The sequence below is a fragment of the Dipodomys spectabilis genome, unplaced genomic scaffold (assembly GCF_019054845.1).
Source record: "Dipodomys spectabilis isolate Male_0828 unplaced genomic scaffold, ASM1905484v1 ptg000017l, whole genome shotgun sequence".
In the NCBI taxonomy this organism is placed as follows: Eukaryota; Metazoa; Chordata; class Mammalia; order Rodentia; family Heteromyidae; genus Dipodomys; species Dipodomys spectabilis.
This window is the reverse complement of record NW_024870694.1, coordinates 20,128,352-20,147,453: the sequence shown is the minus strand read 5'-3', so window position 1 is coordinate 20,147,453 and position 19,102 is coordinate 20,128,352. Positions and strand designations below refer to the sequence as shown.

The 19,102-nt window shown below is 39.1% G+C and overlaps 1 protein-coding gene across 1 annotated transcript in view; it reads right to left on the bottom strand.

The window, feature by feature from the left end:
* Positions 1 to 19,102, bottom strand: part of LOC122097848 (peroxisomal bifunctional enzyme-like) — a 39,193-nt gene that overhangs the window by 19,218 nt on the left and 873 nt on the right. Inside the window, 3 exon segments of the mRNA XM_042668449.1 lie at positions 4,066 to 4,238; positions 8,908 to 9,006; positions 13,350 to 13,354. Coding sequence (XP_042524383.1) covers positions 4,066 to 4,238; positions 8,908 to 9,006; positions 13,350 to 13,354 — 277 coding nt within the window.

Below are 19,102 nucleotides of genomic sequence, written 5' to 3'. Positions count from 1 at the left end.
CTGTGTCAGACAACAAAATTAGAACTTACAAACAACGTACTTAAGTCCCTGCAGAAGCCAGAAAGCACAAGAAAGTGAAGAAGAAACCCAGAGAATGGGGCAGAATATTGACAGATTATCAGCTTTATATAGGACTTGTACCAGGTGTACATAAAGAACTTTCACAACTCAACAATGAAATGTTAATCATTAAAAATGGGCAAAGGATCTGAATAGACAAGTCTATAAAAATGGGGTATGAATCACCAATGAGCACCTTAAATATCATTAGATAAAAGGAGAATGCAAATTTAAACTACCTGTGATACAATTTCAAATGCACTGTAATAAATATGTATTTTTAAATAGACAATCACAGGTGTTTGAGAGGATATGAAGATAAAATCCTTACACATTGCTGGTGGGAATGCTAAATAATGCAGACAGTTTGGAAAATGATTTGGCAGTCCTTCAAAGGGTAAACACAGAGTGGGATACTCTACCACACACCAAAGCCTGCTCAAATATAAAGCAAGAGCAATGGGAATATAGTCCCAGCGAAACCCCACATACAAGCTTTCAGATGTTCCTGAAAGTCAAAATAGTAGGAAAAAAATCTCAGATGACCTCAACTGATGAAAGGCTAAATGAACCATGCACATCCTTCAAATGAAATATTCAGCCACAGACCAGAACAATGAATTGATCAATGATTTGATATGGATGAACCCAGAAGACCTGTTAAGTGAAAGAAGCAGTCACAGCAGACCACATATGGTAACATCTATTTGAATAAATTACTGGGAACAGGCAGATCTGGTGACAGGAAGAGGTCTCCTGGTAGGCTAGGACGAGGAGAAGAGGATGGAAGGTTACTAGTAAAGGAATAGGTGTGAGAAGAGATGACACTGTTCAAAAAAGAAATGTACTCATTACCTGACTTATGTAATTGTAACCCCTCTGTTGATCACCTTAACAATGAAAATTGAAAATTAAAAAATTAAAGGAGTAGACATTTCTCTGGGGTGATCAGATGTTTAAAATGGACCGTGGACATGTATCTCAGTGAATATAACCACATGCAACGGAATGGGGCCTTGACATAGGTATAGGTTATCACAATAAAGCATGCGGGTGTATGCGCATACCTACATATGAAAAGCTAGGCAGCTACCTGAGTCCAGGTAGGAGGGTGACCTTGAGTCCTTACCACACAGCCTTCCCTGCCCATTGAAAAGTGGATGAGGCTCTGCCCACCATTTACAGTACCCCCCCCAAAAAAAAGAAAGAAAAAGAGGAACAGGAGAAGAAGGGGGCAAAGGAGGAGAAGGATGAGGAGGAAGAAGAAAAAGAAGAAAGAAGAAGGAGGGAGAAAAAGAGGAGGAGGAGGAGGAAAATGAACAGCAACAGCCTAAATGCAGACTTCCAGGTACCTAAACAGTTCTCACATACTTTGTGTATTTGAGTCTTCCTAACAGTAAATCACCTCTGTTCTCCAATGCTTAGCCCCCAAAGGCACACACGTGCTGCTGGTTGTTCAGATCTCCAGACACTCTGTACAAGGTCATAGGGAAAGGGACACAGGAAATGTGAACTTAGGATATGCATGTGTTGATATCAGATTTTACCAAAAAGTAAAATAATATAACACAGTTTAAAGATAATTAATTTATGTTCCATATCGGCTTTATACCCAGAGTCTGGAGGTAATTTCACATAAGAGTTTGAGTATGCTTGCCTTTTAAATTTGACCCATCATAGAAGTCAGGTGTGCTTTGCCACTTGTGGTGTCCTTCAGAAGGTTTGGATTTTGGAGCATTTAGGATTTTAGGTGTTTGAATTAGGGAGGCACAGCCTGCCTAATCTGTATGATGGAAAACCACACAGCTCATTAAAATGATATAGTAGAGCTGGCTACAGTGCTCACATTTTTAGGTAAAAAGTATAAGTGGGAGGGTGATACAAGCCTCTTGGACATAACTGTAAGAGACTGTTTTGAAAAACAAAGAAAGCTGGGGATGTGGTTAGAGTGGTAGAGCACCTGCCTCAAATGTACAAGGCACTAAGTTCTAAACCCAGAGGCTGGTGACTGTCATCTCAATTGGGAAGGTGGAGACTGAGAAGCAGCAGTTCAAAACCAGCCAAGGCAAAAATTTAGAGGCACCAACTCATCTCAATAAATAATCTGGGTGTGGTAGTGTACTCCTGTAATACAAGGCTAGCCTGGGCCTACATGTGAGCCACTATCTGAAAAAATAACTAACAGGTTAAAATGAACAATTATTAACCAAAAATTATATATTCAGAAAATGTATCCTTTAAGAATTAAGACAAAAATCAATACATTTCCAGGACCTAGATCTGTTGCTAACAGACCTGCCCTGCAAGAAAGGATAACTGTTTACAAAAATGCAAAACACAGAACTAACAATTTTTTTATTTCAATTCTTCTTTTTTCTGATATCATATAAAAGAAAATTGCAAAAAGCAATCCGTATAAAGCTATGTAAGGAACGCATGATTTTTAAGTATCAATTTGTGTCCATAACCCCAGAGAGGCAGGCAACAGAGATATAAGTTTTTTTAATACTACTGAAGCCAACTTGGTGTTAACCAGAGTCTCATTCTTATAAATTAAAACATTAGTCATAATTACCAAGGCCATGACCACTAAGTAAATAACTCTGTGTGTGTGTAGTGTGTGTAAAACAGAAGACTCTAAGAGGATTAATAGGTCCATAGAACACATGTCTCCTTAAGACAAATGAAAGTAGTAATGGAGTAATTGAGGAAGAGGAAACACAACCTAGCAAGAGGGCAGAATTGTTTTTCTTTCTCAGCCAATGTATCAAATGCACATGTATGCTAAACTGTTTAATTAAAAGGCAGAAATGGACTAATTACCTTGGCTCATGGCCCATAATCCTAGGTACTCAAGAGGCAGAGATCTGAAAATCAAAGTTAAAAGCCAGGAAAGGCAGGAAAAGTCCCTGTGAATTTTTTGGTTGTTAGAGATACTTATCTCCATCAGAAATGGAGGTGTGGGTCAGGAACAGCAAGAAAACCATGAGTACAAGGGAAAGAGGACCGGACACATCCATCCCAGGGGACCACACAGAGGCAGGCAGGCACAGGAGAAAGATTATTACAAGGTTTATTAGAGGAGCCATATTTCCCCCAAGAGGGAGCCCATGGCCTCCGTCTCTATCCAGGTAGCAGGAGGGCCTGAGGATAGGAAGTGAGGTAGATGGGAGTTCAGGTGGGTCTGGGCGGAGAGAGGGAGGAGCCAGCTGTATGGAGGGAACTCCAGGATGGGAGGGGGGGCCCAGGTCTGGGTGGAGCTGAGGACCAAAGGTGAGCATAATACTAACAACAAGCTATAATACTGGCATCTTTGTACACGTGTGTGTGTGTGTGTGCGTGCGCGCGTGCACACACACACACACACACAAGAAATGGGCAGAAAAAAGAATACTTAATAACAGAGTAAACTATATTAACATCACATAGGACTATAAAGTAAATATAATAAAATCCAAAATATTGTTTAAAAAACAATGGCAAAAGAAAAAGTTAATGGAAAAAAGTTACATAGGTAGAAGACTAGAAGAAAGTAGTGGCTTAGGAAGAAATCCCAGGTCTAGCAAGGGTGGGGAATGAATGGCCTGTCACAAAAGGTCCCCCAAAGCACTAGGTACATGACAGGAGACACACAAATGCTTCTTGCTGCCTGCTCACAGCTGGTCTGCTTATATTGATAATTTTGTGTGACCCAAGAATGATGTTAGAAATATCCAAGTGGTCCATGACAGAAAAATGATATGAGAAAGAGCGAGTGAGAGAGAGAGAGAGAGAAAGAGAGAACTCAGAGTAGTCTACTTACCAATCAGAATGCAAGAATCTCTACATCTGAGCAAGCACTTCCCTATTATACCACAACCTACCACCAGTGCTGAACATACCCAAGACTTGTTAACTAGCAAGCCACCACTGAACAACAGCACCTGATTGATCTCTATGACCATATTTAGAACTTTCCCTAAGGAAAGCCCCCAAACCAACCCCTACATGGACCTCAGTGGTTACCTCTGTATGTGCAACCCTATAGTGACAGCCCAAGGCCAGCTCCAGTCCCCCTCCTAAAGCCACGCCTTCAATAGCTGCCACCACAGGCTTCTTATTTCTCTGTAGTTCATCTACTATACTTCCCAATCTAATGCCAGTGGACCAAGGAGCGCTGAAGCTATGGATATCAGCACCTAAAGAACAAAGATACAGGGCTGGGAAGGTGGCTCAGTGGTAGAGCACTTGCCTTGCATGCTCGAGGCCCTGGGTTCGATTCCTCAGCACCACATAAGCAAAAAGAAAAAAGCCAGAAGTGGTGCTGTGGCTCAAGTGGTAGAGCACTAGCCTTGAGCTGAAGAGCTGAGGGACAGCGGCCAGGCCCAGAGTTCAGGCCCCACGACTGGACCCAAAAAAAAAAAAAAAACCAAAGATACAAGAGGAAAGGGCTCTGATTTGAACTTTATTCGTATGAATAAAGTTCATTAATCATTTTTCTTTTATAAAAATATTTTTATTATCATACATTAGTTTACAAGGGGCAAGGGTTACTGTGGCATTTCCATATGCATACAATGTACCCCGTAAAACTGAGCCCTTCCCTCAGTCTTCATTACCTCCAACCTCCCTTCTGAAACAATTTCACCTGGTTTCATTGTTCTGTTTTCATAAATGGAAATAAAGTACTTCAGCCATATTCATCCTCATTCACCCTCTCCATTTGTTCTTCCTACCTCCGGTTAATTCCCCACTCCACCCCAGCCTGTTTTACTCATTAGACCCTTTGGCCTCAGGAGACACTTCCATCCTTAGATGGAGACACAACAGAGGAAGTGCTCTGGGAAATGTAGAATTGAATATGAGAAACCCATCAAATCTTTACCATGAATCCTATAGCCTCCTAAGATCTGTGGATTCTTAGGATAAAGAGAAACTCTAATGATAGGGAATTTAAAAGTCTAGGAAAGAGGACTTAAGGATTTAAGACCATCATTCTGAAATCAAATCAGTCTCCTCATTTTCTTGGTGACATTGTTTATCAGACCAATTCACAACGATTTCACCATGTATCTTTGTTAACAGTATAAGTAATTACAATATAAAATAGCAAGATAAAATGCCTATATATTATTTGTGAGTGATATGTTACATACCAGTCAAGATGGATAGATTGTAGATAATAGTTTGAGTATGCCTGCCTTTTAAATGTGACCCATCATAGAAGTCAGATGTGCTTTGCCACTTGTGGTGTCCTTCAGAAGGTTTGGATCTGGCGCATTTAGGACTTTAGGTGTTTGGATTAGGGATGCACAGCCTGCCTAATCTGTATGATGGAAAACCACACAGCTCATTAAAATGGTATAGTAGAGCTGGCTATAGTGGCTCACATTTTTAGGTGAAAAGTGTAAATGGGAGGGTGATCCAAGCTTCTTGGGCATAACTGTAAGATACTGTTTTGAAAAATAACAAAAACAAAGAAAGCTGGGGGTGTGGTTAAAGTGGTAGAGCACCTTCTTAGTATGTACAAGGCACTAAATTTTAAACCCAGAGCCTCATGACTATCATTTCTCATGAGTAACTGTCATCTTTTATGAATAACAAAGTTCGTAAAATGTCTTGCCTTTAGTAATTAAAAATTATAAAAATAAGCCGGGCGCTGGTGGCTCACGCCTGTAATCCTAGCTACTCAGGAGGCTGAGATCTGAGGATCGCGGTTCAAAGCCAGCCCGGGCAAGAGAGACTGTGAGACTCTTATCTCCAATAAACCACCAGAAAACCGGAAGTGGCGCTGTAGCTCAAGTGGTAGAGCGCTTGCCTTGAGCTGAAGAGCTGAGGGACAGTGCCCAGGCCCAGAGTTCAAGCCCCACGACCGACAAAAAAAAAAAAAAAATTATAAAAATAGCACAGGCAGTCTGAAAATTGTGAAAGATATACAATATTATAAAATATGATGATCATTTATGGTTTACTACACAGAGAAAATAACAGGATTTTGATGAATTTTTTGTATATATTTAATATTTTAGTGTATATGTAGTTTTATGGCCTTGAGTAAGTTATTGAACCTTTTTGTTTCAAGACATATATTAAATGATTGATGTGAGAACTAAGTAAAAGTTTAATTTATACTTAAACATTGAGAGCATATGTAAAATTTCTTATTTTCCTGTTTTCACATGACATGTACATAGTGATCATTTTCTTTTCTTTTCTTTTCTCTTCTCTTCTTTTCTTTCTTTTTTTTTTTGGTGGGGCGTGGGTCATGAGGCTTGAATTCTGAGCCTGGGCGCTGTCCCTCAGCTCCTCAGCTCAAGGTAAGAGCTCTACCACTTAAGCCACAGCACCACTTCCTGCTTTTTCTGTTTATGTAGTACTGAGGAATCGAACCTAGGGCCTCATGCATGTGAGGCAAGCATTCTACCACTGAGACACCTTCCCAGCCCATAGTGATCGTTTTCCTGGAATAAACAAACATACTTTTGCTTATTTATTTGGGCTCCGGAGTTTGAACTCAGGGCTTCAAGCTTTCTTGGCTGGCACTCTAACACATGAGCCACACACTCGGCCTAGCTTTTTGCTGGTTACTTTGGAGATGGAGTCCTGAGAACGTTTCTGCCTCAATTAGCTTTGTCATGATGTTCCAGACCTAAAGTTCCTGCTCAGCTAGGATCACAGGTGTAAGACACCAGCACCCAGCTCATTATCTATTCTTTGGTAACAATAAACTTTGTATCGTTTTAAAATTAAATATTTTATTTTTAGCTTATTTACCTACTTTCCTTTTTCTTTTCATTTCCTTTTTCTTTTCACTACGTTTCTTTTCTAGCATCAATCTAAGATTCTCTCTTTTTTTTTCTTACCAATCTACCAATTTAACTCTGTAGCCAAGGATTTGTTTTCTGCTATTTTGAGTTTTTTTTCTTTTTTACTTCCAAGGAAAATAAAATCAGCTAAAATTTAAGCTTCAGGCTTATCATTCCAGTACTTTTAGAATGAGATGGTTTTTCATGACTAACAGTAATGAACATTTGTTGGATAAGTACATCAGGCACTGGGCTAAATAGTTCCATATATTATGTCATTTATTTTGTTTAACTAGGTTAAATTCTATAACAATCTTCAGTTTACAGGTAAAGAAGGCTTTAAGATCTTAACTAGTCAGTTAAGACATATGATTAGTGACTCACAGAATAAGCATTTCAGCCAGTTTTACCACAAAGCCTAGTTTTTCTTTGTTCTTTCCTTTTTCCCTTCCCTTTCCTTTTTCTCCTTTCCTTTTCTTTCTTTCCTTTCCTTATTCTTTCTCTTTTGAGACAAGGCCTTCCTAGGTGGTCCATGCTGTTATCAAACCCATAATTTTTTTTTGGGGGGGGGGTCTGGTTGTGGGGCCTGAACTCTGGGCCTGGGAGCTGTCCCTCAGCTCTTCAGCTCAAGACTAGCGCTCTACCACTTGAGCCACAGCGCCACTTCCGGCTTTTTTCTTTTTGCTTATGTGGTGCTGAGGAATCGAACCCAGGGCCTCATGCATGCAAGGCAAGCACTCTACCACTGAGCCAACTTCCCAGCCCCAAACCCATAATTCTTTTGCTTCAGTCTTAATTGCTGAGATTATAGGCATGTACAACCATATTTGGCCCTAAATCAAAGCCTGATACTGAATGCATTGCTACATTCTTCTACTTATCATGTATAATTAAGATTATTGTCACAAACTGACAGAAACTAAGGTACAAATAAGAATACAGTGATTTCAATTTTCTTCTGTTTTTCTGAGACAATCTCAGTATAGCCTAGAGTGGCTTTGGAGCTCCAGCTTCTGTCTCCTGTGTACTGAAATCATTCCTTGTGTGACTTCAAGTTTCATGATTTCAGGACACAAAAATCCAATTATTTTGGGATTCTGATTTCATATCAACCCAAAGTGCTAGATTCTCTTAATTCTACTAAATTTCTGATAGATTTTCTTTTTCTACAAACATGTGGATAAGGAAGATTTATCTTCCTTTTCAATCCTTATATTTTAACTTCCTTTTCTATCTTGCTGGACAAGGTAAGGCCTCAAATCCAATATGAAATAGAAATTTGATGAGGGTAATCAGTCTTCTCTTCTTCCTTTCTCTTAAGGAGTGTTTTCAATTTAACACTTGTTTGACATAGGTTTTTTGGGGGGAAAAATAGGTATGGTTAGCCCAATTAGTCCTGTATCTGTTTATTAATCAATTATATATATGTATATATATATTTATTTATTTATTTATTTATTTTGGGTCCGGTCGTGGGGCCTGAACTCTGGGTCTGGGCACTGTCCCTCAGCTCTTCAGCTCAAGGCTAGCGCTCTACCACTTGAGCCACAGCGCCACTTCCAGCTTTTTTCTTTTTTCTTATGTGGTGCTGAGGAATCGAACCCAGGGCCTCAGGCATGCAAGGCAAGCGCTCTACCACTGAGCTACCTTCCCAGCCCTTAATCAATTATATTTTAAAGTCATATCAAATACTATGAAATGTATTTTCCTAAATTTATTGTAATAACCATGAAAATTTTGTTTAATCTCAATAGGATGCTGATTTAGTATTCAAACAATCAGGTATTTCTAGGAGAAAAGTAGCATGTTATGCCTTTTACATACTATTAGGTTTAGTAAAATTATGTTTATGAACCAACTTGGCCTTATCATAAAAGTGAAAAAAGGTCCTAAGAGTGGCTTAGGTATCTTGGGAGAGACCTGTCTATTCACCCACCAAGTTTCTCCTTCCTGCTCTAGTGTGCCCCATCTGTTATAATCACTAGGTTCACATCCATAGGACTAGCTCACTACTCACCAGTCTGTGCCTATATTCTAGAGACAGTGGGAGAGGGTTAGTTACCTGCAGAGAGTTTTCCACCTGATCCAGAAATTACAATGGCTTTAACTGTATGATCTAATATAGCTTTCTGTAGGCCTTCTTTTATTCCGTGGAGTACAGAAAAGCTAAAAGAAAAAAAATTATACGAAGCAAACTAGTCAAAATTAAATTTCTACCATGTCAGAGGTTTATCTTGCCTAATTCTGATCAAGTAAGCACATATACAATGGACACAACCCTAGAGATTCTTGTAATGGAGGCTTTTACTCATTTCTCAACAAATAACAGTGTCATTAATTTATAGAAGGCCCTTTTTTGGGGGGAAGGGGGAATTAGTTCTGGAGTATGAACTCAAGACCGGAGTACAATCCCAGGGCCTGGATACTATCCCTGACTTTTGTTTGTTTTTTAGCTCATAACCAGTACTCTACCACTTGAGCCACAGCTCCATTTCCAGCCTTTTGTTGGTCAACTGCAGAAAAAGTCTCATGGGCTTTCCTGCCCCAGCTGGCTTAGAACTATGATCCTCAGATCTCAGTCTTCTGACTAGCTAGGTGTACAGGCACCAAGCTAATAAGTCCACTTTTAATGCAATACTATTTTGCTCTAACTTAAAATTTGCACTAACAAATTTTAAAAATATACATCTCCTATGTGCTCAACTAGGAGTTAGCTGATAAATTTCAACAAAGTATCACATAAGTATGCATCCACTAATGTGTGCTGTAATAAAGGAACAAAAATTTTCAGGGGGGCTACATCAAGTTCAGTTTGTCCTATTGGAAAGTGGTAGACAAGTAAATGAGAGACATTAGGAGCAGCTGCTAATCACTCAAGTAAATATTCCTTCTCACATATTCCAAAGAATCAAGACATCTACCTTTTAACTACCCACTGCTCTGCAGTAAGGTCTGCCCAATGTACTAAGTAGTAATAAATGGTATATACAACTTTTAGAAAAAGTCCTTTAGAATGTCTTTACTTTCCTTGTTTTCTTTCTTATTTATTTTCTGGGAGAATAGCTAGCTAGATTAGGAGCAATCATCTTTGAGCAAGAAGTACAACCATATATTAAGGAAGATTGAGCAAAAAAGTAGATAAAAATAGAGGTCACTCATAGTAGTTTTGGAATGCCAAGACACTGCTGTGAGGTAAATTAACTTGCTCTTATTTAAATCACTATTATTGCCTGTTTTCTGATATTGCTAGTGAAATCTGACCCTAACAAATCTAAGTGTCAAAGACAAAGATAGTAAATAATCTACACACAGCAGTAGATTTTCCCCCCAAGACTTAGCATCTGAAGGAGTCTTCCCAGAAAAGTTAAGTATAACTAAGATTTGGTGAGTTTTTAAAAAGAAGAGCAATGTGAGATGACAGCAGATTTTCTGGACATTTCTGCATAAAAGAACTAGCAGAGGCTCAGTAAAGAGATCCAGGAAAAAGGGAGCCCAAGTCACAAAGACCAAGACAGGAGGATTTGCAAAAAAAAAGACATTATTAGATGCAAGTGTTGCTTTAAAAAAGGGAGACTCAAAAATTGGTAAGAATGCATATAGGAAAAATGATAGAAAACTATTATTACAGAACAAACAACAACTAAGGTACATAAAGGCCATAATTTTAAGCCTAGCCAATGATAAGTCAAAACTTTGTAAAAATAAAGGAAATAAAGTAGATAGCCTTGTGTACAATAATTACCTTTTCCCTAGTTACCTTTTCCCTGGTCACTTACAGGAATAAACAAGCCCTCTAGCCTTCAATTGGTTAATTAGAAACCAAATCTGATCATGAGAACACTCTGAACCATTACACCACAGTGAGAAGCCCAAAAGGCATACACAGTGGTCCCTCGGTGTCTAGGAGGAATTGGTTCAGACAAGTCCCCATCCCTTCAGGATACCAAAGTCCTCATACGTTCCAATCTGCTAGACAAAATTATATACTATTTGCATAACCTAGTCACATCAGTATTTCTCAACTCCTTCTAATATCCCATGAAACAGAGATACTATGTGAACAGCTGTCACATTGTATTGTTTAGGGAATTATAAAACAACAAAAGACTATAAAGGTCCAAGTAACCCGGTATAACTACATTTTCTATCTGTTGGGGACCAATGGATGTGCAGGACTGACTGAATTTCTTCTGGGTAAAGGATGGCTTCAAAATGAGCCAAAATTAGTTCCATCAGTGCAACTAAGATTCTGGCTTTGCCCATTCCAACAAACCTGTTTTACCTATGGATAAGTTTGGAACACTCATCAGTAGGAAAAACAGGAAAGGATAATGGCTATAACCAATAGAGCTTTCTTTTCCAGAGCTGCCTTAGAGAAACTATAGCCACGAAGCAAGTAAAGCCAGAGACCAAGAATATTTTTTTCTCCCCTTCATGCTACCAGGTGTGGAGAGTGGTCTGAAAAGATCACTCAAGAATTTCTTGAGTGCCTATTTGTGGGGAAGTCTTGCCACTTCCAGGGGTGGGGAATGTCTGGCACATGGGCTGTATAAAGCCTGAGAAATCATTTGGTCTAGCCAACCTAGAGAATCTTAGGTGGGACTCAAAATGTAAAAATCTAGGAGTTTTTTCAAAGTGAAAATTCAATAAATCTAGGCCAGTGAATGTTGTTATAATGTCCAAATGGTCTTGGGCAGAAAAAAGTTCCTAGGTTCATGTAGACTCTGTGTGTGTGTGTGTGTGTGTGTGTGTGTGCCCGCGTGCACACATGAGCCCAAGTCGAGGGCTTGAACTCAGGGCCTCATGCTTTCTCAGTTTGAATACTGAGAGAGTACTCTAATAATTCAGCCACAATGCCAGCTGACTTTCTGCTGGTTAATTGGCAATAAAATCTAAAGGGCTTATCTGCCTGGGCTGGCTTTGAGCCACTATACCCTAGATTTCAGCTTCCGGAGTACCTAAGATTAGTGACCTATTCCTGGCAAAAAAAAAAAAAAGGGCAAAGAAACAAAAGTTCATGAATTTGTGACTTGTGATAATTTTTGTTTGAAAATAGGAAGAAAAAATAAAATATGCCAGGCTTGTAAGGACAGGCTTTGTTTCAGCAAGCCAATTGACTTACCTGTGCATTTGTACGCATGTTTTCAGTTAATATGTAAAACATGAAGATTCTTACTATGTGGATCACAGGTGTGTGTGTGTGTGTGTGTGTGTGTGTGTGTGTGTGTGTGTATGTGTGTGTGTGTGTGTGTGTGTGTGTGTGTGTTTTAAACAGCATTGTCAGGCATAGTGGCTCATCCCTATAATTCTAGCTTATTTCAGAGGCTGAAGATCTGAGGCCTGAATTTTGCCAGCCCATGCAGGAAAGTTCATGAGACTCTTATCTCCAAAAAGCTAGATGTGGTGATGCAGTTCAGGTGGTAGAATACTAGCCTTGAGCACAAAAGCTCAGGGGCATCACCCAGGCCCTGAGTTCAAGTCCAAGGAAAGATTCCCCCCCACTCCAAAACACACTTATAAAACCCAAAGATTGGAGCAATAGAAAAGTTGGCTAGAGAATTAAAATGGGCAATGATAGAAGAAGGGACATCTGGGCTTGTGGTATGGGATGTGAAAAAGCTGAGGAAGAGGGCAAAGCTCTTAGTTCAGGCCCCAGTATAGGCACACACACACAAATGTGGACACCTTTGTTCTGATACATAGGACTAGTAATCTGTGCTACACTTTAAAAGACTCTAACCTGGTGCTGGTAGCTCATGTCTGTAATCCTAGCTACTCAGGAGGCTGAGATTTGAAGGTTCTAGTCTGAAGTCAGCCCAGGCAGGAAAGGCGTGGGACTCTTAACTTCAAAAAATTACTCAGAAAAAGCTGGAAGTGATGCTGTGGCTCAAGTGGTAGAGCACTAGCTAGCCTTGAGCAAAGAGGCTCAGGGATAATGCCCAGGTCCTGAGTTCAAGCTCCAGAATCAGCAAAAATAAAATAAAAGACTTTAGATTGATTGGAATCTGACTAAATGCTGACTAAAGTAGCAATGAAGGATCACAGCAGTATCTTTGAGGAAAAAGAATTGTTCAAGTAAGAATCTCTCAGTAATAGGGAGCAATAATTTCCCACATAAAACCAGAAACAGGAAGAAGTAAGTTAGGATGTACTAAATATCTATTCCTTAGTGTAATAACATAAAACATAAATAAGAGTCATATTGTCAAGACTGTCAAATATTTGTTTAACTTCAGGGAATAAAGTAGCCACTTGCCTTTATGAATGATAATTACCTTTCCCTTACTAACTTCTCACCCATTAACTTAGAGAAAATCAAACAAAACTTTGTGCTTTTGAGTAGTTCAGAAACCAAACCAACTCTGGACCATTACATAATGTCCAGACTCTAAAAGGCATATGAAGTCAAGCCTCAGTATCTGTGGGGATTTGTCCAAATCTTCATATGTTCAAGTCTTTTATATAAAATAGCATTATCTGTGCATATAATCTATATATGCCATACCACACTGCAAAATGAAAAAGCTATGTTCCCCTCCTCTTTTATTTCTGTTGCTGGAAAATTTAAACACCTCCTAAGCAAGGCAAACAGGAAATGGATAGTTGCTGTAACTGACATAAGTTTTCCAGATTTAGCTAACAGAAAGAGAGCACAGGCTCCCAAGCAAAGGGCACAGGGGCCAAGGAAGTATTTTCTCTTCTTCACACTGCCGGGTGTACAGAATGGGGTCTTAGACAGAGCATAAAATTCATCCATTCAAGCTTGGGACTTAATGATTATATATATATCAGGGTGTGTGTGTGTTAGTCGTGGGGCTTGAACTCAGGGCTAGTCCTGTACCACTTTGAGCTCTACTTCTGGTAGGCTTCGAACCTGATCTTCAGATCTCAGCCTCATGACTAGTAAGGATTACAGGCTATTACTTTCTCAAAGAGAAGATGATTAAATAAAATATGCCAAACTAACCTCTAAGAATAGGTTTGATTTCACAAGTTAGTTTCCAGTTATATATGTGTGCATATATATATATATATATATATGTATATATATATATATATATATGTAGTTAGCTGTAATGTAACTAACTATAGGTTTCTTATATATGGATTACCATTAAAGTGTGGAAGTCTTCGTTTTAGGAGGCAGGCCTAGAAATCAGCCATGTCCTACACTTATAAGGAAGGCTATCATTCATCTGAATGGGAGGAAATGTAGTTGACTAAACTAGCAATGAATATTTAAAACCATTTTTTGGGAAAACCCCACAAATAGCAATCTCTCAATGATGGGAGATGAGGTGATTTTCTAAATGAAATTTAAAATAGGGAGGGGAAAAGGAAGAAGGAATGAAAAGTACAACTCCCCCCTCCCCAAAAAAGAATGATGATAATAGAAGCTGTTATACTTGATAAATGAGATGGGATGTATTATAATATAGAGTCTTTCATGTATAGGGTAAAAAAAAACTTAAACAACAGCACATTTATTTTTATTTTATTTTATTTTGTTGGTCGTGGGGCCTGAACTCTGGGCCTGGGCGCTGTCCCTCAGCTCTTCATCTCAAGGCTACACTCTACCACTTGAGCCACAGCGCTACTTTTTTTTTTTTTTTTTAAATTTTATTTGTGAACATACTGTACAGAGGGGTTACAATTACATGGGCAGGATAATGCATACATTTCTTACCAAGCATTGCAGCCTCGTTTGTTTACCCTTCACCTCCCTTCCCAGCCTCCCCCCCCAATCCTTCCTCCCCTACCCCCCCACATTGTAAAGCTCGTTTTTGACATGACAATTTGTACTTCTCATTGTTGCAACAGGTCCACCTGAATCCTTAAACGACTTGTTTTTCCCCATCTCCTCCACAAGTTATACTGACATCAAATATATTGAAAGCGGGGGTTATACTATGGGGGAGGGACATACAAAGCAACAAAGAAATAATCTTATAAATGCGTTAGAAACACATGCATGAAAGAAAAAAAACATTAAAATACCTATCTAAGGGTTCATTTTCCTAACATCACATTATCTGACTTTTTCCGCTTGACTCATACATATACTAGATATTGCAAATAAGGGAAACCATGGGACCTGTGTTTTTTTGTGCCTGGCTTACTTCACTTAATATAATTTTTTCCAAGTTTTTCATTTCCTAACAAATGGGGCAATGTCATTCTTTCTGATGGAGGCACAGAATTCCATTGTGCATATATACCACATTTTCTTGATCCATTCATCTACTGAAGGGCATCTGGGTTGGTTCCATATCTTAGCTATGGTAAATAATCCACAGCGCTACTTCTTGCTTTTTTCTGCTTATATGGTGCTGAGGAATCGAACCCAGGACCTCATGCATGCAAGGCAAGCACTCTACCACTAAGCCACCTTCCCAATCCCACAACAGCAAATTTTTATAAAAGACATATTGTTCAGACCTGTCAATGAGGAACCAAACCCTATGGAATGAAGAAAATTCTTGTCCCCAGATGCTTTTCATTCATTAACCTAGAGGAAATCAAGCAGAACTTCTGTCTTTCAACCTGTTAATTAGAAACCAAATCTGTTCATGAAATCATATTCTAATCTAGACCATTACATAATATTGAGAAACCCAAGGCATATGTAGTCATCCATTAGAAACTGAGTCAAAGAATCTTCACACTTCAGGATACCAAATCTCTGGATGCTTAAGCATGAAACACAGGGGCTGGGAAGGTGGCTCAGTGGTAGAATGCTTGCCTCAATGCATGAAGCTCTGGGTTCGTTCGATTCCTCAGTACCACATAAGCAGAAAAAAGCAGAAGTGGTGCTGTGGCTCAAGTGGTAGAGCACTTGCTCAAGTGGGACAGCACTCAGGCCCAGAGTTCAAGCCCCATGACCAACAACAAAAAAGAATGAAGCACAGCATGCTATTTGCAAAGAACCTAGCCACACCATCATCTCTATAGTACTTATACTGCTTTCTAAACAGTTAGAGTACTACAGTATTTAGGGAATAGTAACAAGAAGATAAGAGAATAATAATCAAGGGGCTGGGAAGGTGGCTCAGTTGTAGAGCACTTGCCTTGCATGCATGAGGCCCTGGGTTCGATTCCCCAGTACCACATATGCAAAAAGAAAAAAAAAAGCCAGAAGTGGCGCTATGGCTCAAGTGGTAGAGCGCTAGCCTTGAGCTGAAGAGCTGAGGGACAGTGCCCAGGCCCAGAGTTCAGGCCCCACAACCAGACCCACCCCCCCCAAAAAAGAGAATAATAATCAAATGCTTATTAGAAACCCAGGCATCCTAGACAAAATTACATTTTGGCTGAAAGGGAGATATAAAACATATATCCTATAAGGATTTAGGACCAACTATATTTTCTTCTGTGTAAAGGACATTACAAAGGATTGGCTGCAAAATTTGCTCAATCATCCCCCAAAACAAACCCCCAAAGAAACGACCACCCCCATTCAAAAGTGGACTAAAGATCTTAAGAGAGACCTTGCTGAAGATGAAATACAAATGGCCAAGAGACGCATGAAGAATTGCTCAACATCTCTGGCTATATCAAAACAACATTGAGATTCCACCTTACACCAATAAGAATGCCCATAATCAAGAAATCTGACAACAACAGATGCTGGTAGGGATGTGGTACATATACACAATGGAATTCTATGCTTCCATAAGAAAGAATAGCATTGTTCCATTCATAAGGAAATGGAAAGATTTAGAAAAAAATTATATTAAGTGAAGTAATTCAGATCCAAAGAAAAGCAGGTCATATTATCTCCCTCATCTGGAAGAACTAGAATATGTAGATACTCTAAGGGGATCTCAAGATCCCAAAGAATGCAAAGGACTCTATATAATGAAGCATATTAATACGAACTCCAACTTATGGAAAAAAGAGGCTCTCATTAGACCCTCTATACAGTTCGTTCTTTTTCTTTATTGTTGCTTTTTCCCATGGTTTCCCTCATTTGCAATAATTAGTATATGTCTAGAATAATTTTACCAGATGAGCAGAAAAGCTCAAAAGCTATGTACATATGACCATATAAGATGATGCTAAGTGAAACAAACCCCAAGATATGGGTACAAGTGGTTCTTCTTTATTGTTTTTAATGTACTACAAGATTGTTTTGTTTCCTTTGTATGTTCTTCCCCCTATGGTATATCTCATGTTGTTGCTGTACTGATATTGGTACCCTGCATCTTGTATATACATTTGTCCAGTTTGGGGAGGGGAAGGGGAATAACAAAATGCTGAAACAAGGACATAGGATGACCCATTGCAACAATGATACCCACTAGACAGTATATTGGAATTGAACTTTACAACTTCGGAGGGGAGGGGGGAAGAGTGAGGAAGGTTGGGGGAGGGATAGTGGAAGAACAACAAAGGAAGGAGTAACAATTCTTGACAAGAAATGTACTCATTATCTTACTCATGTAACTGTAACCCCTCTGCACAGCATCTTCACAATAAAATTAAATTTAAAAATTGCTCAATCAGCACCACTGAGGACAAGAGATTGGCTTTGCTTAGTCCAACCAACCCTATTTCATTTGTGATCATTTTAATTTTGAAAAACTCAAATAGGATAACAAGAAAGGGGCAATGGCTGTAGCCTCTGCATCTTTGCTTGATTCAGCCAACAGAGGAAGCCCACAGGTAGGTAAAGAACACAGGGGCCAAGTGAGTATTTTCTTCCCTTAACACTGTCAGGTGTAGAGAATGGAGTCTAGGGAGAAGAAAAATGTTTCATAAGGGCTGACAACTTTTCAGCTTTTGTGACCATGGTAGGCCTTTTCTTTGGACAATTTTGTTGATAGTGGTGATAAACCAACAGCTATCAAAATAATTCTGTAGGGGCTGGATGTAGCTCAGTGGCAAAGCACTTATCTAGCAAGTACAACACCCTGGGTTCAATCCCGAATGCCCCCCCCCCCAAAAAGAAAACCCACAACACCAAAAAAACAAAATAAGACTGTGGCTTGTGACCAGCACTTTTTCAAACAAAGAAATAGAAAATAGATTATGCACTATACCTAAGCATAGGTTAAGTCTAGGGAAATTTTCTCTTTAGCTGATATGCAATTTTGAATTGTTAGGCAAAACAGGAAATTTCTTACTAGGATTAGTTTAAAACAAACATGCCATTGTTCTGGAGATAGCCACGTTTTATAGTTGCATTCAGGGTTTGCTCCCATCTGAATGAAATAAAATGTGGCTGGCTATTCTAGCACTGAAGGATTTAAACTAATTAGATAAAAATAATTTATTCAGATAGAATCTCTCGGGGAGCTAGCTGGAAAGAGATGGTTTCCCACACAAAATGAGAAACAGGAAGGGGAAAAGAAAGGAAGGATGGAAAGAAAAGCATGAAGCAGAAAAAATAAATCAGGAACATGTTAAATTTGGTGAAGGCAAAGATAGACATCCTATATAAAATAATGTCTAACAGACTGATGGAAAAAAAAAAAACAAGGGTGGATTTGAGGCCAATTGGAGAGTCTTCTAGATGAAGCTGAATTGCATGTGAGCATTTGACCTGCAGGTAGCATCTGTGACAGGCCTCTGAAGAATGGAATTAGGACAGCTAACATGTGTTAAATACAGTTTGTAATCTCTGCTTCCTTTTATCCTCACAGTTTTATGAGATACAGGACATTCCTTAAAGGGGTGAGCAGATTAAATGCTAGAAACATTCAAAATATCAGAAAATGTTTCCAGGTAGGGTTTAGATTATGGAATCTTTTTTTTCTAAGAGCCCGATGGACACATCTTGAAAAGAAGCTGCTGCAGAATCCTATAATGTAATCAGTATATAGGCAGTCCAATATGATATAGAATCATATTATTTATGATTTCTTTTCAAAACCAATATAGCAAATTGATTCACTTTTTCCTGGAATGCAAGTGAATATATCATCCTCCCATTGTTATATAATAGTAAATGATGTCATTCATATTAAAATAAGTTTGGGGGGCTGGGAAGTTGGCTCAGTGGTAGAGCGCTTGCCTTGCATGCCTGAGGCCCTGGGTTCAATTCCTCAGCACCACATAAGCAAAAAGAAAAAAGCCGGAAGTGGTGCTGTGGCTCAAGTGGTAGAGTGCTAGCCTTGAGCTGAAGAGCTGAGGGACAGCGCCCAGGCCCAGAGTTCAGGCCCCACGACCGGACCCAAAAAAAAAAAAAAAAAAAAAAAAAAAAAAAAAAAAAAAATAAGTTTGGTATTAAGACTAAGGATAAAGCTGGGCCCTGGTGG